General features: G+C 33.7%; 1 protein-coding gene across 1 annotated transcript; it reads left to right on the top strand.

Moving 5' to 3' along the window:
* Window positions 1-2,173: 2,173 nt before the first annotated feature.
* LOC118569051 (vomeronasal type-2 receptor 116-like) lies at window positions 2,174-20,175 on the top strand. Its single transcript, XM_036166761.1, has 6 exons — window positions 2,174-2,373; window positions 13,097-13,376; window positions 13,740-14,546; window positions 15,254-15,478; window positions 15,833-15,956; window positions 19,256-20,175. The coding sequence occupies exons 1-6, from the start codon at window positions 2,177-2,179 to the stop codon at window positions 20,173-20,175; spliced, it is 2,553 nt and encodes an 850-aa protein (XP_036022654.1). The 5' UTR covers window positions 2,174-2,176.
* The last annotated feature ends 644 nt before the right edge of the window (window positions 20,176-20,819 follow it).

Below are 20,819 nucleotides of genomic sequence, written 5' to 3'. Positions count from 1 at the left end.
AGAAATAAGTTTCTATATATCTGAGGGGTAAACAAAGAAACACAGTTTCTGATGGTAACTTTTTTTTACTTCAACTTAGAAAATCTCTCCTCTATAAATCACAGTTTGCACACATACATCTCTCTCCTACCTGTCCATACCTCTCTACACAAAATTACATCTATTTTCACATGGCTACACATATTTCTTATACATACATTTCTCTTCTACATGTCTCTTCCATGCAGCTTCTTCTTCTTTGTCAACACACAGCTACAAATCTCCTCATAGCCATTTTCATAACTCTCTCACCATACAGCAATTTACACAGTTCCTTCATATTCTCTCATACAGTTCTTTAAACAGTTCTTCCACATAGCTTCTCTTCATAGCAGTAGCTTTTTCACATTGCTCTCTCACATACATACACACAGATTACTACATCACCCACTCACTCTCTACTCATTCACTCTGTCACTTAATCTTTAACATTTCTCTCAAACTTCTTCTTCATTATCTCTCACACTCCTTTCTCTGTCCCTCACTCAGCACACACAAACACATTTCAACAGTTAATGCTGGACAATTATATGTTACATATTCTGGGTCTGGCCTATTCTTATTATATATGATAAATTACACAATTTTTCTCATACTAGGGAGGTCACAGTATTTATTATTTAAAACAGTGGTTTAAATTTACTTATATTTCATCACATTCTACTCTTCCCTCAAGTACTTGCTGAACTTTTTCCTATCCATTCCATCTAACTTGAAAATCATTCTAAAAACAAATACCCAATATAGCCACAAACTCCCTCAGAACCTAGAAAAGAAAACAAAAACACATATGAAAAAAATCAAAGCAAGACAAACAAACCAAAAACAACAAACTATATCCAAATTAAAGCTATATATATATATATGTTTCTACATTACCTCACTTAGTATGATTTTTATCATTCCATCCATTTGCCTGCAAATTTCCTGATATCACTATTTTATCACCTGATTAATATTCCATTTGTACAAATGTACCACATTTTCTTTATGAATTATTCTGTTTAGGGGAATCTCTGTTGTTTTCTAAATTCTGATTATTATGAATGGAGTAACAAGGATCATAAATAAGCAAGTGTCTCAGTGGTAGGATGAAACATTCTTTGGATACATTTGAAAACATGATTTAGCTATATCTTGATGTAGATTGATTGCCATCTTCCAGACAAACTACCATACTGATTTTAATGGTGGCTTTATGAGTTTGCACTCCTATCTGCAATGTATGAGTGTTCTTACTTCCCATTCTTGCCAGTTTTGCTTTCACTTGTGTTGTGGATCTTTTCCATTTTGACAGGTGTAAGATGAAATCTCATGGTAAATTGGATTTGTAATTATATGACTGCTAATGATGTTGAGTATTTTTAAGTGATTCTCAGCTATTTTAGTTTCCTCTGTTGGAATATTCTGTCTATAGCCCATTTTTTGACTTATTTGCTTTATTGGGAAGCATTGTCTTGAGATCTTTTTAAATTTTGGATATTATTCTTCTATCTAATGTGTAGTTAATGAAAATATTTTCTCATTTTGAAGGCTACGGCATTGCCTAAATGACATTGTCCTTTGACATGCAGAAGCTTCCTGGACTAACAGATTGACAAAAAGAATTCAAGCAGGCACAGAACATACTCATACAACAGAGATAATACTTCCTATCATGAACATTATAGGTCATATTTTCTGCATGTCTATAATAAGATCTGTCTATGAAGAATTATTTTTTGACACAAAATTCATTTGGAATGTCTGATGTAATCCAAGTCAACTACTACAAATGTTAATCAGAGAATTGATTTAGTGAACTTGGGTTGTTAGGAAATTTGCCCAAGAGGAATTGTGCCTGTGAATTTCATGTCCAATAATATGATCATAAGTGAAATTATTATCTCTTAATTATCTCCTGGAGTTAGGAACTCATATGCAGAGCCCCAGGCCAGAGAGTGACTATGCAACCCAAAGAGACAGTGTACTCAAAAGAAATGTACTGAGATTACTGAAAAGTACTGCATTCCTTCCCAGTAACTGTAGTAATAAAAAGAGACACATGAATGTGTTCATGCATAATTAATTCAAGGGTTTCTCCATGACTCCTTATGCTGCACTTTGCTTAGGCTCTTCTCTTAGCTACATTACAAAGATGGTGTCTTTGATCTTTGTCTTCCTGGTCCTGAAACCTCCCTTCCTTTCCTGCAGTTTGACAGACCCTGTGTGCTTTTTCAGAATTAAAGACAAGAAAAACCCAGAAGGAGATAAAGACACTGATTGTTCCTTTTCCATTTATACAGAGCATGGAATCATGAAAAATGATTATTTCAGTGGGAATCTAGATAAGCAGTAAGTGTCTTTTTCACTTATTATTTTTTGTTCATCATGTAGATGATACATACTAAGGCTGCTGAGAGGCAGACCACTATTCTATGTGTCTTCTTTCTGTGTTTTCCTCCCACTTTTAAGACATTACCCAAATTTATTTCATGTTTACTGAAGGTTATTGTCCTGTTTCTGATGGCTTAGGGATTAGCTTCTGTGCATTTTTCAAGTCATAGATTCCAAGCTGGAAGCTGAATGAATGGTCAATGCTGTCAGCTTTGCTTCTATATACAATCCTTTATTAGGACTGTTTCCAATTGGTGTCATGTGATGCCCCTCAAAAACAAAATACTAAACACTGCTTTTAGTTAAGTTCATAGAAGATATAGTAAAGTGGTCTTTCTTTTGTCTGCTGCTTTTTTTTTTTGCATCAGTACACAATGACCAATTCCTATGCAGTGGACCATGGTATATTTGCCCCAACTTTTAGTTAAACATATTAAAATGTTGCAGAGATATTGTTCAAATATTCTATTTGTCATAATTTTACAACTGTTGTGTTCTTTGACTCCTGCAGCTCAGATCAGGTGTGGAAAAACAATATCTGTTCCCTATGATAGTTTTATGCCACCTTTTCCTTTACATTCAGTTACATATGGACAGCCACATTTTTATTGAATAAACAATGTCATAAATTTTTTCAAACTTCTAAATTGAAAACGCATGAGTCATCAAATTTGAGTGCCCCCAGCAGTTTGTTCATTTGCTAGAATAGAGTTTGCCCCTGCAAGCAATGATCTACTATTTCACTTTGAAAGTGCTAGAATAAAAGGTGATGTCTGTGGCACCTGCTAACGGTTGAGAGAAGAGTTCTAAGGAAACAATTCATCCACATTTCTTCAGGCTGAAGCCCATTTATTGATTACAAATTGTTATGTTTCATTTTGTTGCACATACTTCCATTTATTAAATTTATTCCACATTTAAATGCATTTCTCCTCTTCCCCTAATTATATAAAATAAATTTATTATGAGGATAAGTGCCCTGCAAGATAATTTATTTATATTTTTGACAATAATTTTCCTTCATCAATGAAGTTACTGGTTCAGATTTCAGCTGAGGGGATTGTTACATCTCTTGGAGTTTAATAAGGAAATTGTCAAAAATAACATTTTAAATTTGGGCAAAAAAACATTTCTAGGTGTGGCATTGTGGATGTGTGAGAATCATCACAGTGAAGTTTTTACTTCTGTAAGTTTATGTTCAGTTTTTGAACACTTATCTTAGCAGGACATTCAAAACAGAGGAGAAAGTTTGGGATTATATTATAAAATAGAAAATTTTCAGAAGAAATAAAAAACCACAGTAGAAGTGACACAATATCCTATGTGTTGATCATTCATCTGTTTATCAAAAATATCATTAGGTTTGAAGGAGAATGTGGAGCTATGGGCAAGTGATCCATATAATGGGTATAAAAGTAACATTTATGGTAATAGGGAACATGAAGAAGATGACCCAGGTATCCAAATGATCAGATACAAAAGAGGAAGAATGAGGGCAATTTGAGTACAATTTGAAAAAAAGAAATGTTCACCAATACCTATATCATGTCTTTCTTAAGCCTATGATTATCTCCACATTGCATGCAGGCTGTGCCTTGAATGTCATGGAGAGGATATTTTTAATTTATATCATTCACTTTCAAAATTTCATCAGCTAATGAATTAATATGCCTCAGTAATGTGACCTCCTATTTTAAGTTGAGGAGGAAATTTTTGTCTAAAATTCTGGCACTTGACATAGCAGGATCATTCTACATCTATTCTTATATATTTATATGACACAAGATGAGAGAGGTCCAGAGAAATGTTTTGATTTCTCCTTACTTATGGGTAATGAAGAAGATGGCAAGGAAATGTTTTCTTCCTAGACTACTTTGTTTGGATTTTTACTAATAAAATGGAATCTATTAACATAGAAACTTTCTCATGGAGGCTTAAATACCTCACTTATAAAACAATAGTCCTGACCATATCCTGAATTTTCTTCATATATTGTATGCTCATTCAAAAATGGATATTTTGTATCTAAATAGGTATTAAGTCTTATTTATTATATAGCAAACATGTTTCAAGATTACTCTATGTTTTTCTTCCTGTATTGTGATTAAACAGCAGTTTTCCTTTTATGGATTATTCAATATTATTTTCTAAGCAATATTTGGATGGTTCTACCATGATTAGAAACAAGATACCACATTTGATAGAACAAATGAATTTATAGAAAAAATATAAGTTTATTAATGCATCTGCATGGTTTATTTCCTAAATAAATATATATTATAGATCATTGTAAATAAAATATGACATTCTGAAACATGATCAGGATGAATGAGATTCAGCAAAATTAAACACATATTTATCATCTCAAATATAAGACTCTTATGTGGAAATATAAATTGGTATTATGAAGAGACATTCTGCCAATGTACCTATTAGTGAAGTCTTTAAGGTTATTGTTTAGCCATATGTGAATAGCATGACTATGGAAACCAGACCATGAATTTTAAGGGAAAATACAATATCATACATATTTTGTCAGACTATTTCTACTAATGTCCTATGCCATCACAGTGAACACAGAAGAGAAGTGATAGTCCAGTCATTTATTTTCATATGCTTTTTTAAATTTTTATTTTATTTTCATAAGCTTTGTAGAACATCAGATATTTACTTTGTCTAAAGTTAGATAATTTAATATAAATTTATTGCATATACATTCATTTTAACTTAAAAATGAATAGTATGTTACATTAATTCAGTAAATACTAGGGATCATCATAGCTATCATCGGATGTAATTTGTCAGTAAGATTGTTTGTTTTTGCAGTTCCTGGTCATTTTAAAACACTTATTTGAATAAGCACTTAGGTGTGTCATTTAACAAACAAAATTTCAATTATTCCAATTCCTCTGTTGACATTCATTATCAGAATTTCTCTGTAACTGAGAAAACAATTCTTCTTGTGGCATCCATTATTCTGTATAAGTGGGAATTTGATTGATATAAAAAAGAAGAGTAGGGTTATTATATGTATATATTTTGCATATTTCCAGCTTTGTTGGAGATTAAATATGATGGATACAAAGTGCTTGTACTGTAAATCATTGATCTTCAGGTCAGCTTTGTTTGTATATAACAGGAAGCTAAGTTATTGATATGTGTACCCTCCACTGGAATTAGGATCACAATTTTGCCTATAATTTTCTACTATTTGTCCAAGCCATGTTGTAAATATTTTTAGACATGCATATTTCCCATATGGATGTATAGTGATGAGAATTAACCAAAGCAATTAACACATCTCCCTTCAGATTGAGTCATATCTCCAAACTGTGAGCCTACCTGAACAATGCAGGAAGGATTCCCTTATTTTCTCACATAACTACACCACCTTGTATTGTCTATTTAAAATTGTATTACTTGTTTGAAGATTTCATGGAATGTATTATATTCATATTCATGCCGTTCCAATAACTTCCCCAAATCCATGCCTCTTTCCCACCCTACTTTGTTTCATTTTTAATGCATCACAAGTCTAATTTGTACTATCCAATTACACTTGAATAAATGGCCTTCCACTGGAAAATGTTTAATCATCAAAGTACCATAATCATTTTAAAAAGTAAACACTGGCCTTCATCTTTCAGTTATCTCTCACTGCCAATATTGTTCCAGTTTCTAGTCATCTTCTATGTGGAGAAAACGGTGCAGTAAGTTTCTTTCTCCTTTCTAAATACAGTGATTTTTTTACAGAATGTTGAGTGACTCAATAGAACATTCAAGTTATAAAGTTCACAATTCCACTTTACTTTCATAAATAATGTGCCATGTCCCACAGAAAAACCTCATCTGAAAAACTCCAGGTTTTCAACAGGTTAAAAAGAAAAAGAACAATGGATAAATAGAGGCCTCCCAAGCAGATGAGAAAATATAGCATCATTGATGATGGCACAAGGTAGCAGTGGATACTTTTTGAAATGTAAAGCAGTAAACCTTTGAAAATTTTATATAGAAAACTCTCAATATAAAATTATTGAATAATATAATTGTTCATTTCAATTGAACTATGATTCCAAAGTGGGAAAAATCCAAATTTAAAATAGCTAATTTGTTTTGGGCATTTGTTTTTGTTTCTGTTAAGATATATTGATGGTCTACTTTTTTAAAAGAATGAAAGAAACATAGACAGAAGTGTGTATCCATCACCACATTCGAGTTCAAAATATATAGAGCATTTCACTAGAAATCATGAATACTGTGCTGCTCAGCTGTCACTATTTTATCCCCTCCTTCCTACCTATTCCTGAATTGACATTTTACTCCATAGAGTTTCGTTTGGGCTTTTCTTATGATTGAGGGAATATGCTTTTTGCTCTTATATGTTTTTTATTTATTATATTTGTGTTTTAATTTTACACATCAGCCATGGGTTCCCCTGTCCTCCCCCCTTCCCGTTCCCACCCCACCTTCCCCCAGCCCCTCCCCTCCATTCCCATCTCCTCCATGGCCAAGAATCCCCTGGGGATTCACTGAAACCTGGTGGATTCAGTACAGGTAGGTCCAGTCCCCTCCTTCCACGCTGAGCAAAGTGTCCCTGTTTTTAACCTAATGTAATATTTTCACAGGGCTATCTATATTACAGCACAGATAAAACATATATCCCTTGCATTTTTATCAAAAATTTATTTTTCCTACATTATATTCTGATTATAGTTTTCACTCACCAACTCCTCTGAGATCCTCTACACCTCCACTCCTATCTGAACCCAAACCCATTCTTTCTCTTGATGGAAAATAAAGAGTCTTCTAAATAATAGTTAGAAAATAAGATAAAAACAAAAGCAAAAAAATCAGAATGGGTTCCACAATCGGACAAACAGAAGAGTAAAAAGAATGAGATATGCATATAGATAGTATGAAACACATTCTTACACACAAACCCCCAAAAAAAGCACAACACTGGGAGACATAAAAAAAAGATCCAAAGGACTTTAAGATTAGAATAATTTTTGATTCCCTGAAAAATGAATGATTATACAATGATGCCTCGCAGATACCATTGAGTTTATATTATTTTTCTCATATGCTGCTGAGTCTTGGGCTGACCCCAAATAGTGGTTTGTGTCCCCAGGGACACTCTGTTGGAGAGAACTAAATTTTTGTGTGCAAATAGATATTGATAGGAGATATCTCCTGAGTTTATGATAGGATCTTTTGTCCAGTTTTCCACAGAACAAACAAACTACTTCTGGCACTGATGTGTGCAGGTCTTGTGCATACCACCTCAGCTTCTGTGAGGTCATGTCATGTGCATCAGTCCTGAGCATAGAAGGCCTTATATATTTTGTGTTCTCAATCCACTCTAGCTATTACAAATTTTTCCACCTCTACTGCCATGGAGTTCCTTGAGCCCTTTGGGGAGTATTGGTGCATTTGATGGAGACACCATGTAGAAAAGTGGCGCTAGGTCTCTCACTCTCTGTATATTGTCTAGCTGTGGGTCTCAGTATTTGTCTATATATGCTGGTGGAAAAAACTTTTCTGACAATGTCTGAGTAAGGAACAGATCAATCACTTTATTAGAATGAAATTAGGATTCATTTTATGTCCTTTATCAGAGCAGTAGTCTTGGGTTTTTGCCTAGGTCCCTGTCTTATCTATTGTCAGGTTCTTGCCCAGCATTGCAGTGTCAGACATGTATTTGGTCTCTCGGGACAGACCTTAAGCCAAACCATTTATTATTTGGTTACTCTCATGAGCTTTGTGCCACTGTTTCACTAGCACATCTTGCAGGCAGTCAGCATTGTATATATTTAGGTTTGTATGTACCTTGCTTGTTTTTCAGAGAACTTTGAGTACTATGAGCAGTAGTTAGCAGGCGTAAATGTTCTAGATATGCACCAGCTTGATTTCTTCATCTTCACTCAGCTGTGTGGGTGTCATCTTCAGCCATAGGGCCTCATCATCAGTTTATAAAGAGGAGCCTATAGCCTTGGTAACAGCCTGTGCTTTTGGAGGGTTCCTTTGGTTCTAATTTGGCTAGGTATTCAGTAAAATGTAACCTATTCATGGTGATAAATGCTCCCTTTGTTTATAAGACCTGTCTGTAGAGTTGGTGCTTGATCTCAACTGTTATTTCTCAATTTTATTTAAGTTTCATTCATAAATGCATTTATTTTAGGAATATTGTACTATTTTAGATTTCCATCCTATGAGCATGGGCAAAAATGTCTCTATAGTAGGATATAGAGTCCTTTGGGTGTTTGAATAAGAGTGGTATGCTAAAAATTTATGTGAACTGGACACAAGCTAAGGTCATCTGAGATGAGGTACATTCAGTTAAGATAGTATCTCCATAATATTAGTTGTGGGCATATCTGTGGAACTGCTTCCTAATTAGTGATTGATGGGGGAGGGCCCAGCCCATTGTGGGTTGTACTTTCTCTGGGATTGTGATTCTAGGATCTATAAAAAAGCAGGTTGAACAAACCATTAGAAGAAAGCCAATAAGTAGCACCCCTCTATGGCTTCTTCAACAGCTCCTTTCTCCAGTTTCTTACTCTGTTATAGTTCCTGTCCTGACTTTATTCTTTCATGAACAGGGATATGGAAGTATATGGCAAATATACTTTTTCCCTGTTAGCTTCCTTTTTGGTCAAGGTGGTTTACTGCAGCACTATAAACCTTGACAAAGACAGGTCAGACACCAGGATCTTGAAGTAGATCTATACCAGGCTTCCTGGGAAACTACTTCACTGATCTACTTAATGCTCTACAAGTTTGCATCCCCACAATCAATGGGTGAGTCTTCCTATTAATATTCATTCTGACAGCATAAAAAAGCATTTGTTTGATTGATGTTGACCATATTAAATATAACTGGATAAAATTTCAAAGTACATTTAATTCACTGTACCCTGATGAGTAAGAATCTCTTCTCATTTTCCAGTCTGCCACTCTGTCCTAATGATGGTAGGGTTTTTTGTTTGTTTGTTTGTTTTTGTTTGTTTGTTTGTTTTGCATACAATACTTTTCAGTTTCATGGGGTCTCATTTACATACTGCTCTTTTAGTACCATTGTTATCAGTGTTCTGTTCTGAAAAAAACAAAACAAAACTTTTACTGTAATGAATTCAAGACTATTTCCCAATTTTCTCTTTTAAGAGAACTGGCATATCTGGTCTTACACTGAGGTCTTTGATCCACTTGGAGGTGAGTTTTGTGCTGGGTGATAGGTGTGGATAAATTTGTGTTCTTCTCCATGTATCCATTCAGTTTGGCCAGCACCATTTGTTGAAGATGTTTAGCTTTTCCACACTGTCTTTCTGGCATCTTTATTATAAAGTAGATGTCCTTAGGTGTGTAGACTTAGTCTGAGGCTGCAGTTCCTTTATTATTCATCAACATGGCTGGGTTTTTGTGCCCATCTCATGCTGTTTTTAATACTATAGCTATGTAGTACATTGTGAGGCCAGAGTGATATTACCAGTAGTTATTTCATTATTTAGTATTATTTTAGCTGCCCTGGGTATTTCTGTGCTACACATGAAAATAAAAAAGTATTCTTTCAAGTTCTAAAATATATAATTTTTAAATTATTGTCTAGTCTATATTACTTGACATAATAGTACTTCACAGATAAGTAATTGCAGGGCATGAATGGGAGGATTCAATATTAAAAAGGCATATTAATCTCCAGTATAAAATGGCAAGGACCTAGACAATGTGACATAACTTCAGGTCTTTCAAAAAGAGATAATTATAAGACATAAAAGAATAAGACACTGCCACAAAAACTGATTCAAACATGAGCACTAAAATATTATGAGAAATATAATCATTTGTTCAATTCCATACTAGCTTCACAGCCACATGTTATGTCTAGTTATATGAATATATATTTATTCTCAAAGCAATACAGAAAATATAGATGAGGCTAACATAGCCCCTAGAATTGCTCCAGGGATGTAAATAGAATGCCTTCAGAGCAGTGGGATTTTAAGAAACTTTTTTATCTGAGAGTCTTTAGAAATAAGTTTCTATCTATTTGAGGGAATCAGAATCACATACAGGATATGAGGGTCATGCTCTTTATTTCTCTACAGCTTCAATTCTCTCTCAAGTTTCAATTCTCTTGCTCCCTTTGTCCTCTATAGCTATATAAACATTTAACAAGAGCCTCTTTGCAATAAAAGTAAAAAATACAAAACTATATCTGAAGGTCATAGCACATTCCTTGGATAAACGATGAGGAGCAGAGCCATTTACCATGGCAGTGCATTGGACCCAAATGTAAAAATATATTTTATTATACTGTTTGCATTTCCAGATCATAAAGATGTGACTTGTAACTCCATATTCAATGCTGTGAGGTCAGACCATCTTCTGTAGCCCTGGCTAATTGTGAAAAATTTTCCACATAAGGCTGTGTCTCTCTTGACTTGGTTCATTGATTACTTATTTTTGAGATGTAAGCAATAAACTGTTAGTTAACTGAACCTTGATTTTTATTTATAAATTGAAGTTAGAAGTTTATACAAAGTGTTAATTCCCAAAGAATTTGTAAGTAAGTAAGTGATAAGTAAGGAGTGACTGCTGGTCTTTGTTATCAATGAGGCATGCCTAGAAAAACTAACATAATATTTTGCTTTGTGATTAATAACCTTGGTTAGACATCTGTGACTCTATCTTTGTGCTTATCTGTAATGCTTAAATTAATGGTCCATTTCCAGAAATATTTAGTCTAGTTTGAATTTGCTCTGAGGCCCAAAATCAGCCAATTGTATGTAACTCCTCTTAGAACTGAGAAGAAATTGTTGGTTTATTTTTTCGAGTCTGAGCTGGTATAAGAAAAAACAAAAACAAAAACAAAACAAAACAAACAAAAAAAAAAAAACAGGGCCTAAGTGTCTTATAATCCTGGTAGAATAATGAGAATTATACAAATTAATGAGAAGTCATCTTCCTAACCATCCAAAGATATATGTGCCCATAATATTGAGATATAATAAGGAGATTAGGTATACACACCAGATGAGATTACCCATTACTGTAGCACGAATATTAAAAGCCTTATTAATAAAAACCAGCACGGAGCCAGGTACTGTGGTGAATGCTGAAAGATCAAAGAGACAGAACAGGTCACAGCTAACCTCACCTCGCTAACTTCTCATCCAATCTTGTTTCCTGAACCTAGAAGTCTCTGTGTTCTCATTCAAATGGATATTAGCTGAACTGCTGCCAACAGCCTAAAAGCTTAACAGGATTCTAGTTCCTGGTCCTCATGTCTTGAAATACCTTTTTGCTTAATGCCATCACTTCCTGGGATTAAAGGCATGGTCACCATGCCTGGCTGTTTCCAGTGTGGCTTTGAACTCATGGAGATCCAGATGGATCTCTGCCTCTGGAATGCTAGGAAAAAAGGTGTGTGTGCCACCGTTTTCTCACCTCTATATCTGTCTAGTGGATTTCTGTTCTCTGACCCCAGATAAGTTTATTAGTGTGCACAATATATTGGGGGACACAATATCATCACACATTACAGTTCAGGTATTGGGGAGATACCATAGCTGTTTATGCACATGTGAAATTACAGACAGACGCAACAGTGTCCAAACCCTTTAAGCTGTGTCTGAATATGTTCTGCCATCAGAGAATTATTTATCTGGTAAGATGACACCTGAACTATCAATTGCTATCTGCTGTATATTCTTGGACCTCTAGTAAAACCATTGCTACCAGCATCTCTCATATTATCTAAAATACTCATAAACAAAACACACTGAAATGAGATATTATTGTTAAATAAGATAAAACTTTATTTGAAATATATCAAAACATTTACATCCAATCAAAATACATTAAATGAAAGATAGAAGCAAAAGTAAATCTATTACACAGGACATATCAGGACAAGTCTAAAACAACTCAACACAGAACCTATTCTGTAATACCAAGCTGAGTAAATAGGTTGAAAAACATTAGTACAGCTTAAGGATGCACATAAAGAGAAAGTAATTCATTTTCCTCACTGGAAGCAGATATAATTATATCCAATCTAATAACATTAAATATTGCCCATCCTCAAGTACAAAATGAAAATTAGAAAGTATGTGAAGGGGAAGAGGGAGCATAAGAATTATTATGCTATTTGCATTATCTGTGAATCCCTCAGCCTTTTCAGAGCTCTTGCCACAGGCAGGTTTGGTTACCTATTCTTCATATCCTTAAAAAAGACATATCTTTGTCTAGTGAGGCCTCTGTATAAAAGTGTACCATTACACATAGCAGATAATATCAATTTATTTTCCACATATGTTAAATGTAGGAAGTGTAAGATGATGGCATGAACAGATTAAATGATTGACAGTACAAACTTTTCTAGTCCCTGAATGGCATCCATATATTTTATGAAGTTTACAGAAAATACAATGGAACTTTAAGAAACTTCAAAGTAAAAGAATCAATCTCATTGGTATGAAATCCACTCCCCTCCAAAAAAAAAGCTTTTAAGAATCCTAATATTTACCCACAGAAATAGGACTAGTGTCACTTACTAATGAGACCAAAAAAAAAAAAAAACAAACACCCCAGGAATTCAGTACTATTCTCACACTGAGTATGATTTAAAATAGTCATGTTTGGAACCTAATCTTTCATGAATAGTGTGCTCTGTTTTCAGGTTGACACCGAAGAACGTACACTTGATTTTCTCTCTTTATTTTGCCATGGAAAAAATAAATAGGAATCCTCATATTTTACCAAACATTTCTCTGCTAGTTGACATCAAATGTAACCTGGTGGAGGATAGGAAGAAAAATGGTCTATCTCTAAAAAAAAGTGAAAACATTCCTAACTACTACTGTAAAAATCAGAGAAAATATTTAATTGTACTTACAGGACCCATATCGGGAGTTCCTGCAACTTTTGGACCATTCCAATACATGTCTAGAACTCCAGAGGTAAGTTGAAATGGGATAATTTTAATTAAATACTGTCTCCTTCAAGTTGACTTGAAGTACCAAAAATGTTAAAAGACAGATACTGGGTTTATATCTATTCAGTTCTATCAAAAATAAATGCTTAGACATTTTCAGCAGAAAACACAACAACTTTATCACAAAAAGACAGCAGAAGTATGAAACATTTTACCAGAAAACTTAGTGTATTTGTAGTTTTTGGACAGCCACAAAAATTGGATATGATTTTAATAATGAGGATAAGAATTCACCTTTTCTAATACACTCAACATTTGCTTACTACATATAGACCAAACATTATTCATTACATCTTCCTCATTTATGTTTATGTTCTATGTCCTCCAGCTCTACTATGGTGATTTTGATCCTTTTCTGAATGTCCATGAACAATTTCCTCATCTCTACCAGATATCGCCCAAGGACACATCTCTACCACTAGCCATGGTGTCCCTAGTGGTTTATTTCAGATGGAACTGGGTAGGAGTGATCATTTCAGATGATGACCATGGAATTCAATTTCTTTCTGAATTGAGAGAGAAGATGCAAAGAAACATTGTCTGTTTAGCATTTGTGAGTATTATTGCCAACGGGAATTTATCATTCATTAAAATGTTTGATAAATACTTTAACCAGATCATGATGTCATCAGCAAAAGTTGTAATTGTTTATGGAGAAAAAGACTCTACTGTACAATTGAACTTCATACTATGGAAATCTGTAACATTTAACAGAATCTGGGTCAGTATGTCACAATTTGATAGAATCACAATTAAAGGAGATTTTCTGCTTAACTCTCCCTATGGGACTCTCATTTATTCACATAAGAATTCTGAAATATCTGGCTTTAAACAATTTATGCAGAGAGTGCACCCTTCAAATTACAGTAATGAAATTTCATTTATTAGACTATGGTGGATTTATTTTAATTGTTCTTGGTCCTCATCTAATTGTACGAAACTGAAAAATTGTTCTACCACAAATGTATTAAAGTGGTTGTTTAGGCACCAGTTTGGAATGTCCATGAGTGACTCAAGTTATAACTTGTACAATGCAGTGTATGCTGTGGCCCACGCACTCCATAAAATGCTTCTGAAAGAAGTAGACCTATGGTCAGAGCATGCTGGAAAAGGACTGGAATTGGACTCCTGGCAGGTATTATTCTTGTATTGCATGGCCAGTATGTCATAGTGATGACTTTCTTGAAGGAAACCACAGTTTTCTAAATCCAGGCAAACTACAAACTTTTCTTTCCAATGCATATATTTATGAATTCTTTCATTGAAAATGGTGAAGATCGTGTTAGTGTCTTAAATTATGATACAGGTGATACTGGCACACAAATCTGCATTTTACACTCTAAGTGAAGAAATTTTGTCCAGAATATTTAAAACAAAAACATTAATCTTACGTTTTAATATTTGGAAGAAAATATTATTCATGAATTTTTAAATGGCAACAAAAAATCAATTTTTATATGATAAAAAGTTGCTCATCATTGTAATTTATAGTTTCCTGATAATACTAGTAGTACTGCTACTTTTTGAACTGTTATAGAACACAGTTCTCTAGGTTATTATCAAATAACAATATTGCCAGGAAGAATTAGAGAAGGCCTCTCTAACCTATAAGCATATAACTTAGGGTACATGTGTTAGATTATCAACTCCAGTGAGAAAATTTTAACATTATACTGCAGTGAAACTTTATGATTATATGTAACTTCTTTTATTTATTACTGAGTAATTCTAGTAAAGTTACATTTTAGGAGAGGCAAATGAAAATTACTGGCATTATATACTTCATATTTTCTTTCCTACTATTAAGGCATAGTTGAAACTAAAATAACAAATGTGTTTTAGATGTTCTCTTTTCTGAAGAACATACAATTTGTAAATCCTTCTGGAGACCTAGTGAATATGAACCAGAAGACAAAACAGGATACAGAGTATGACATTTTCTATATCACAGATTTTAAACACTTTGGACTTAAAGTCAAAATAGGAAAATTTTCTCGACATTTTCCAAATGATCCACAATTGTACGTATCTGATGAAATGATTGAGTGGGCCACGGATTTTAGACAGGTAATTTAGTCTTAACTCAAATGCTTCATCTTTGGGATAAAGAGTTTTGATATTTATTCATTTATTGACTAACTTCCTCTCTTCTATATCCTCTCTCTCTCTCTCTCTCTCTCTCTCTCTGTATGTATGTATGTGTATGTGTGTGTGTGTCTCTCTCCCTCTCTTTTCTCTTGTGTGTGTTTCACAGTATGTAAATCATCACACGTTCATAATATTTGTCATAAAAATGGATTTTTACTTTATAACATATATGTTTAAGAAGAGAAGTTTTAGTGGCTTCTTATTGTGAATCACTGCAGCCATTGCAACTTACATTAAACTTCTTGTGTCTAAAATGTATCTGATTTTCCTCAGACTCCACCATCCATATGCAGTAGGCCCTGCAGTCCTGGACACAGAAAATCCCCTCAGGAAGGGAAGGCTGTCTGTTGTTTTGATTGTATTCCATGTCCAGAAAATAAAATTTCCAACATGACAAGTAAGGAAATTATTTATCAAAATGTTCAACAGATTTATTTTGTCTCATATTTACATAGTTCTCAAACATCCTTTAGGAAAATGGAATAGATGAAACTTACTATGAAGTTGAAAGCATCAGTAACACTGATATTTGAAATAATATACTCTGTCTTTTAAGCTACATTTTGTGTCATTATTCTAGAACTCATGAACATAATATTTTCTCTTGGACATTACTTTAGAGCACTAACTGTTATTATTGCAACACATCTTCATCCTAATAATCAGCATTTTGTAATAAGTTGTATCTACCTTTCAGTTTATTTAAGACACTGTGCAAACATATCTCCCTAGTTCCCCTCTTCCTAGTGTTTCTAACCAGCAGTAAGATTTTCAGTCACATTGTACCATGTTTTAGAAACACTCCTTTTTGTACTGTGTACAAATATAGATCATGCTAAGTAGAAATGTAGACTGTAGTAGTGTGGAAACATTGTCATTGATAGTTTGTGTTTTCAGTTTCACTGTACTTAATAGGTAAGTTTGGAAGCCATCATATTGAACGCTGAAATAAATAGTTTATTATAATATTCATAACAAGTAAAACAAAGAGACGGTTTTAATTAAGAGGTGGTTTAAACTAATTTGAGGTACAGAAACTTTGAAAACTTCATTTTGGCAGTGTATCATGTAACAGGAAGAAAGAATTAATAACTGCAGTAGTGATAAGATATAAATACTTAACTGACAGTTTCACTTAAAACCAGACCACCATGTAAAAGATTCTGTATGAGTTAAGCTTGAGTATTATGAAGAAATAGTACAGGTTTTTAAACATTACACTAAAATAATAAACATATTTGACTACAAAACCCAGTGAATAAAGCAAGGAAGTAAACTATTTGAAAGGAAAAATTTGCCAAAATGAAATAAAAATTGTTTAATTCAAATAATATATATATATATTCAAATTAACTGTCCAAATATTGAATTTTGTGTTGGTTAAACATAAAGATACTATACTCAATTTTTTTAACTGGCCTATACCTACTTAAAAAACCATGAGAGGAGTGGAGAAAGGGGAAACTATTGGAAATGTGTATTGCATACAATAAGAATATATTTTCTATGTGTGTGTGTGTGTGTGTGTGTGTGTGTGTGTGTACACGTGTGTATGTTTTGATTTTTTTAAGTATTATTTTATAAATAATTTAATTTTAGAAATCAGCCATGTATTCCCCTGTCCTCTCTCCTCCCACCCCCATGCCTTCTCCCCGCATGCCCACCACCTCCAAGACAAGGTCTCTCCTGAGGAGTCAGCAGAGCCTAGTACATTCAGTTGAGGGAGGTCCAATCCCTTCCTCCATGCACCTAGACTGAGCAAAGTGTCACAGCATAGGTCCTAGGTTCCAAACAGCCAGCACATGCATGAAGGGCAGGTCCCAGTACCACTGCCTGGGGACCTCCTAAACAGTTCATGCTAATCAACTGTCTCACTTATCCAGAGGGCCTGGTCCAGTTCTGTGGTAGCTCTTGAGCTATTGGTTCAAAACAAAGAAATAAATAGAATATTTTACAATTAATTTCAAAAGAATATTATAATTAAAGTATTATAATGCTCCTAATCAACAGTTTAGATGACATGCTTTAGCAATATCAAATAAGATTTAAAAACTGAAGCCGAATAGAAACCTTTTAATGGATAGACTCGGTGCTGAAATGGAATCATCACTTTTCAGTTTGGTCTGTTGTATCAATGCAATTGAAGAAAAAGAAATATGTTGTGTTATAAATCACAAGTTTTCAGCATTAACCAGTACTATCATTCAAGATTATACACATGAGATACAGAATATTATCTAGATTTTGATGTTTTCTCAATAAACACTAAAACCTTGGGAGCATTGCACTGTCAAATCTTATAGAAATTTATAAAATTTGCAGATAATGTACCCAACTAAAGTTCAAACGTTGAAGCATAAAAATAAATGGGATTTTTTGACATGTATTTAGATGGTAATTTGTTCATGTTGTTTCTGCATTCCATGACAGTGCTGGATATTTTTTCCATATCTTTTCTTTTTCATTTTTTGATATTATAATACTATTATATTATTCTCTGTTCCCTATCTTTCCTCAAACACCTCCAGTAAAGCTCCCTAGAATCTCTTTCAAATCTTTCTTCTTTTCTCATTAATTGTTGTTATGTATATTTGTTTTATGTATAGGAGTATGTATATATATATATATATATATATATATATATATATATATATATATATATATATATATATATATTCTAAATACAAACTCTTCAGTCTTTACAATACTACTTGAATGTTTTCAGGGCTAACTTTTTGATATCAAATATAATCAGTTTGTGTACTTTACTCTGGGAAAGATAATTTCTTCTGCTCTCAATATCCCTTTGATGTCTGTAGCTCTATTTCTAGCATTGTGACCTGATGGTCTTTCCCCCATCCACTTTTCTATGTCTGTTGTTTTGTATTTGTTCCCCTTAATTTAAGCAAACATGTTGGTGAGACTTTATGGCTGTAGCTTATGACATTTCTAGGAGACACTGACTCACATTAATTTCCCTGATTCCCCAGCTATTACAATCTTTCCATCCCACTCTTTTGCAATTTTTCCTGAGCCTAAATGACAGACTACTATAATAGATGTACCCATTGTACTTGGTGGCACAAGTCTACATTTTAAGTGGCTGTTAATTTTTCTCTAGTAGTCTCTCTCTCAATGATAAGTTTCCTTGATGAGGGGAGAGGACTTTACTAATATGTGTTTAAGCACAAATATTTGGAACATTGTTAGGTATTATATTGTAATCATAATAAAGTACATGCAGGTTCTAAGACATGGATTGGGTAGAATTTGATATCCATGAGGTCATTTATTTGTGGGACATAATTTGATGCTGATAGAAGAATTATAAGATGCAATGAACTAGCTCATTATCAGTTCTTGTTTTGTATGGAACAGAAAACAATGAAAAAAACAAATAGGTTTTTCCATGAATGATTCAATCAAAGGTAGGCTACTGTGGCTCTCTGGACATTATTTAAAAGTATATATTTTTTTATGTTCATGGGTAAGTAAGATAGATATAAACAAACCCTTTGCATTAAGATGGAAGGCAACAGAAAATAAAATTAAATCCTATGCAGCAGATATATTTAGTTTCCATATAACACAAGAAGTAAATAAAATTTAGCTATAACTTCCTAATGCATTAATGTGTTATGTTTCATGAATACTAGGGAAAAACTAAAACTAAAATTACTTCTCTTCCTATACCAGGCATGGACGACTGTATGAAGTGTCCAGATGATCAGTACAGCAATGCAAAACGAACTCACTGCCTCAAAAAAGTTGTGACCTTTCTGGCTTATGATGATCACTTAGGAATGTGTCTGGCCATCTTGGCTCTGTGTTTCTCTTCTCTTACAGCTATTGTACTAGCTATCTTTTTGAAACATCAAGATACACCCATAGTTAAGGCCAATAACCGAGTTGTCAGCTATGTACTACTCATCTCCCTCATATTTTGTTTTCTCTGTCCCTTGCTCTATATTGGCCATCCCCATATGGCCACCTGTATCTTGCAGCAGACATCATTTGCAATTTTCTTCACCATGGCAGCCTCCTCTGTCTTGGCTAAGACAATTACTGTGGTACTAGCATTCAAAGTCACTGTTCCAGATAGAAGAATGAGATGGCTGCTGGCATCAGGTGCACCTAACTTTATCATTCCCATCTGCACTGTGATCCAACTGATTATCTGTGGAATCTGGATGGGAACTTCTCCTCCATTTGTTGATGAGGATGTACATGCTGAATATGGCCATATTTTGATCACCTGCAACAAAGGTTCAGTTATTGCCTTCCACTGTGTCTTGGGATATTTGGGATCCATTTCCCTGGGAAGCTTTACTGTAGCTTTCCTAGCTAGAACTTTGCCTGACACATTCAATGAAGCCAAGTTCCTGACATTCAGCATGCTGGTGTTCTGCAGTGTCTGGATCACCTTCCTTCCTGTATATCAAAGCACCAAGGGCAAGGCTACAGTAGCCGTGGAGGTTTTCTGTATCTTGGCCTCAAGTGCAGGACTACTTTTTTGCATCTTTGCCCCAAAGTGTTATATTATTTTGTTCAAACCACACATAAATTCTTTTCATAAGATCAGAAAAAGACATTCTAAAACTGAAAATATCCATTGAATATAATGAACTTATTTCCACACCATACATGCCTAACAATATCATTAGCATCATTTCTACTAACCAAATATTATATCAAAATAAGAAGTTTTACCTTATGAAAAAAATGTAGAAAATAAACTACATAATAAAGTTTGAACACAAAATCAGGATTTCACTTTCTTGGATGAAACATTATAATAAGTCATTTCTACATATGTATTTCTTTTTTTGTTATTTTTTTGTTGTTGACTTGTATAGTATCTGGGTATTGGCATAGGAAACTTTACATTATTTCATTTGACTGAATTTTTCCCCTAAAATTGTGTGCTATTTTTACGTTCCAAAATATATTTGCATGTAGAGTGTATACGCAAACAAGATTTACTTATGAAATGTTTTATTTTGATTTAGGACTGTAAGAAAAGCTACAAAAAGTAATTAAATTATCTTCTTTTTAAGGTTTAGACCAGAACCTGGGATAATACAAATAATGCTAGGATATATAATGCTAATGCTTTCTGATTTAATTTGAAGCTTGAACAATAGGAAGATATTTCATGTCTTAATTTGTAAGGCTGTTGAATATCTCGTGTGGCTGGGCATGGAAACAGTTCATAGTATAACACTGTATTTTTAGTTTGCTAAGGGATCACAGTATCTAA

This window comes from Onychomys torridus, chromosome 1 (genome assembly GCF_903995425.1).
Source record: "Onychomys torridus chromosome 1, mOncTor1.1, whole genome shotgun sequence".
Classification (NCBI taxonomy): Eukaryota; Metazoa; Chordata; class Mammalia; order Rodentia; family Cricetidae; genus Onychomys; species Onychomys torridus.
This window is presented reverse-complemented; position numbering and strand designations above follow the sequence as displayed.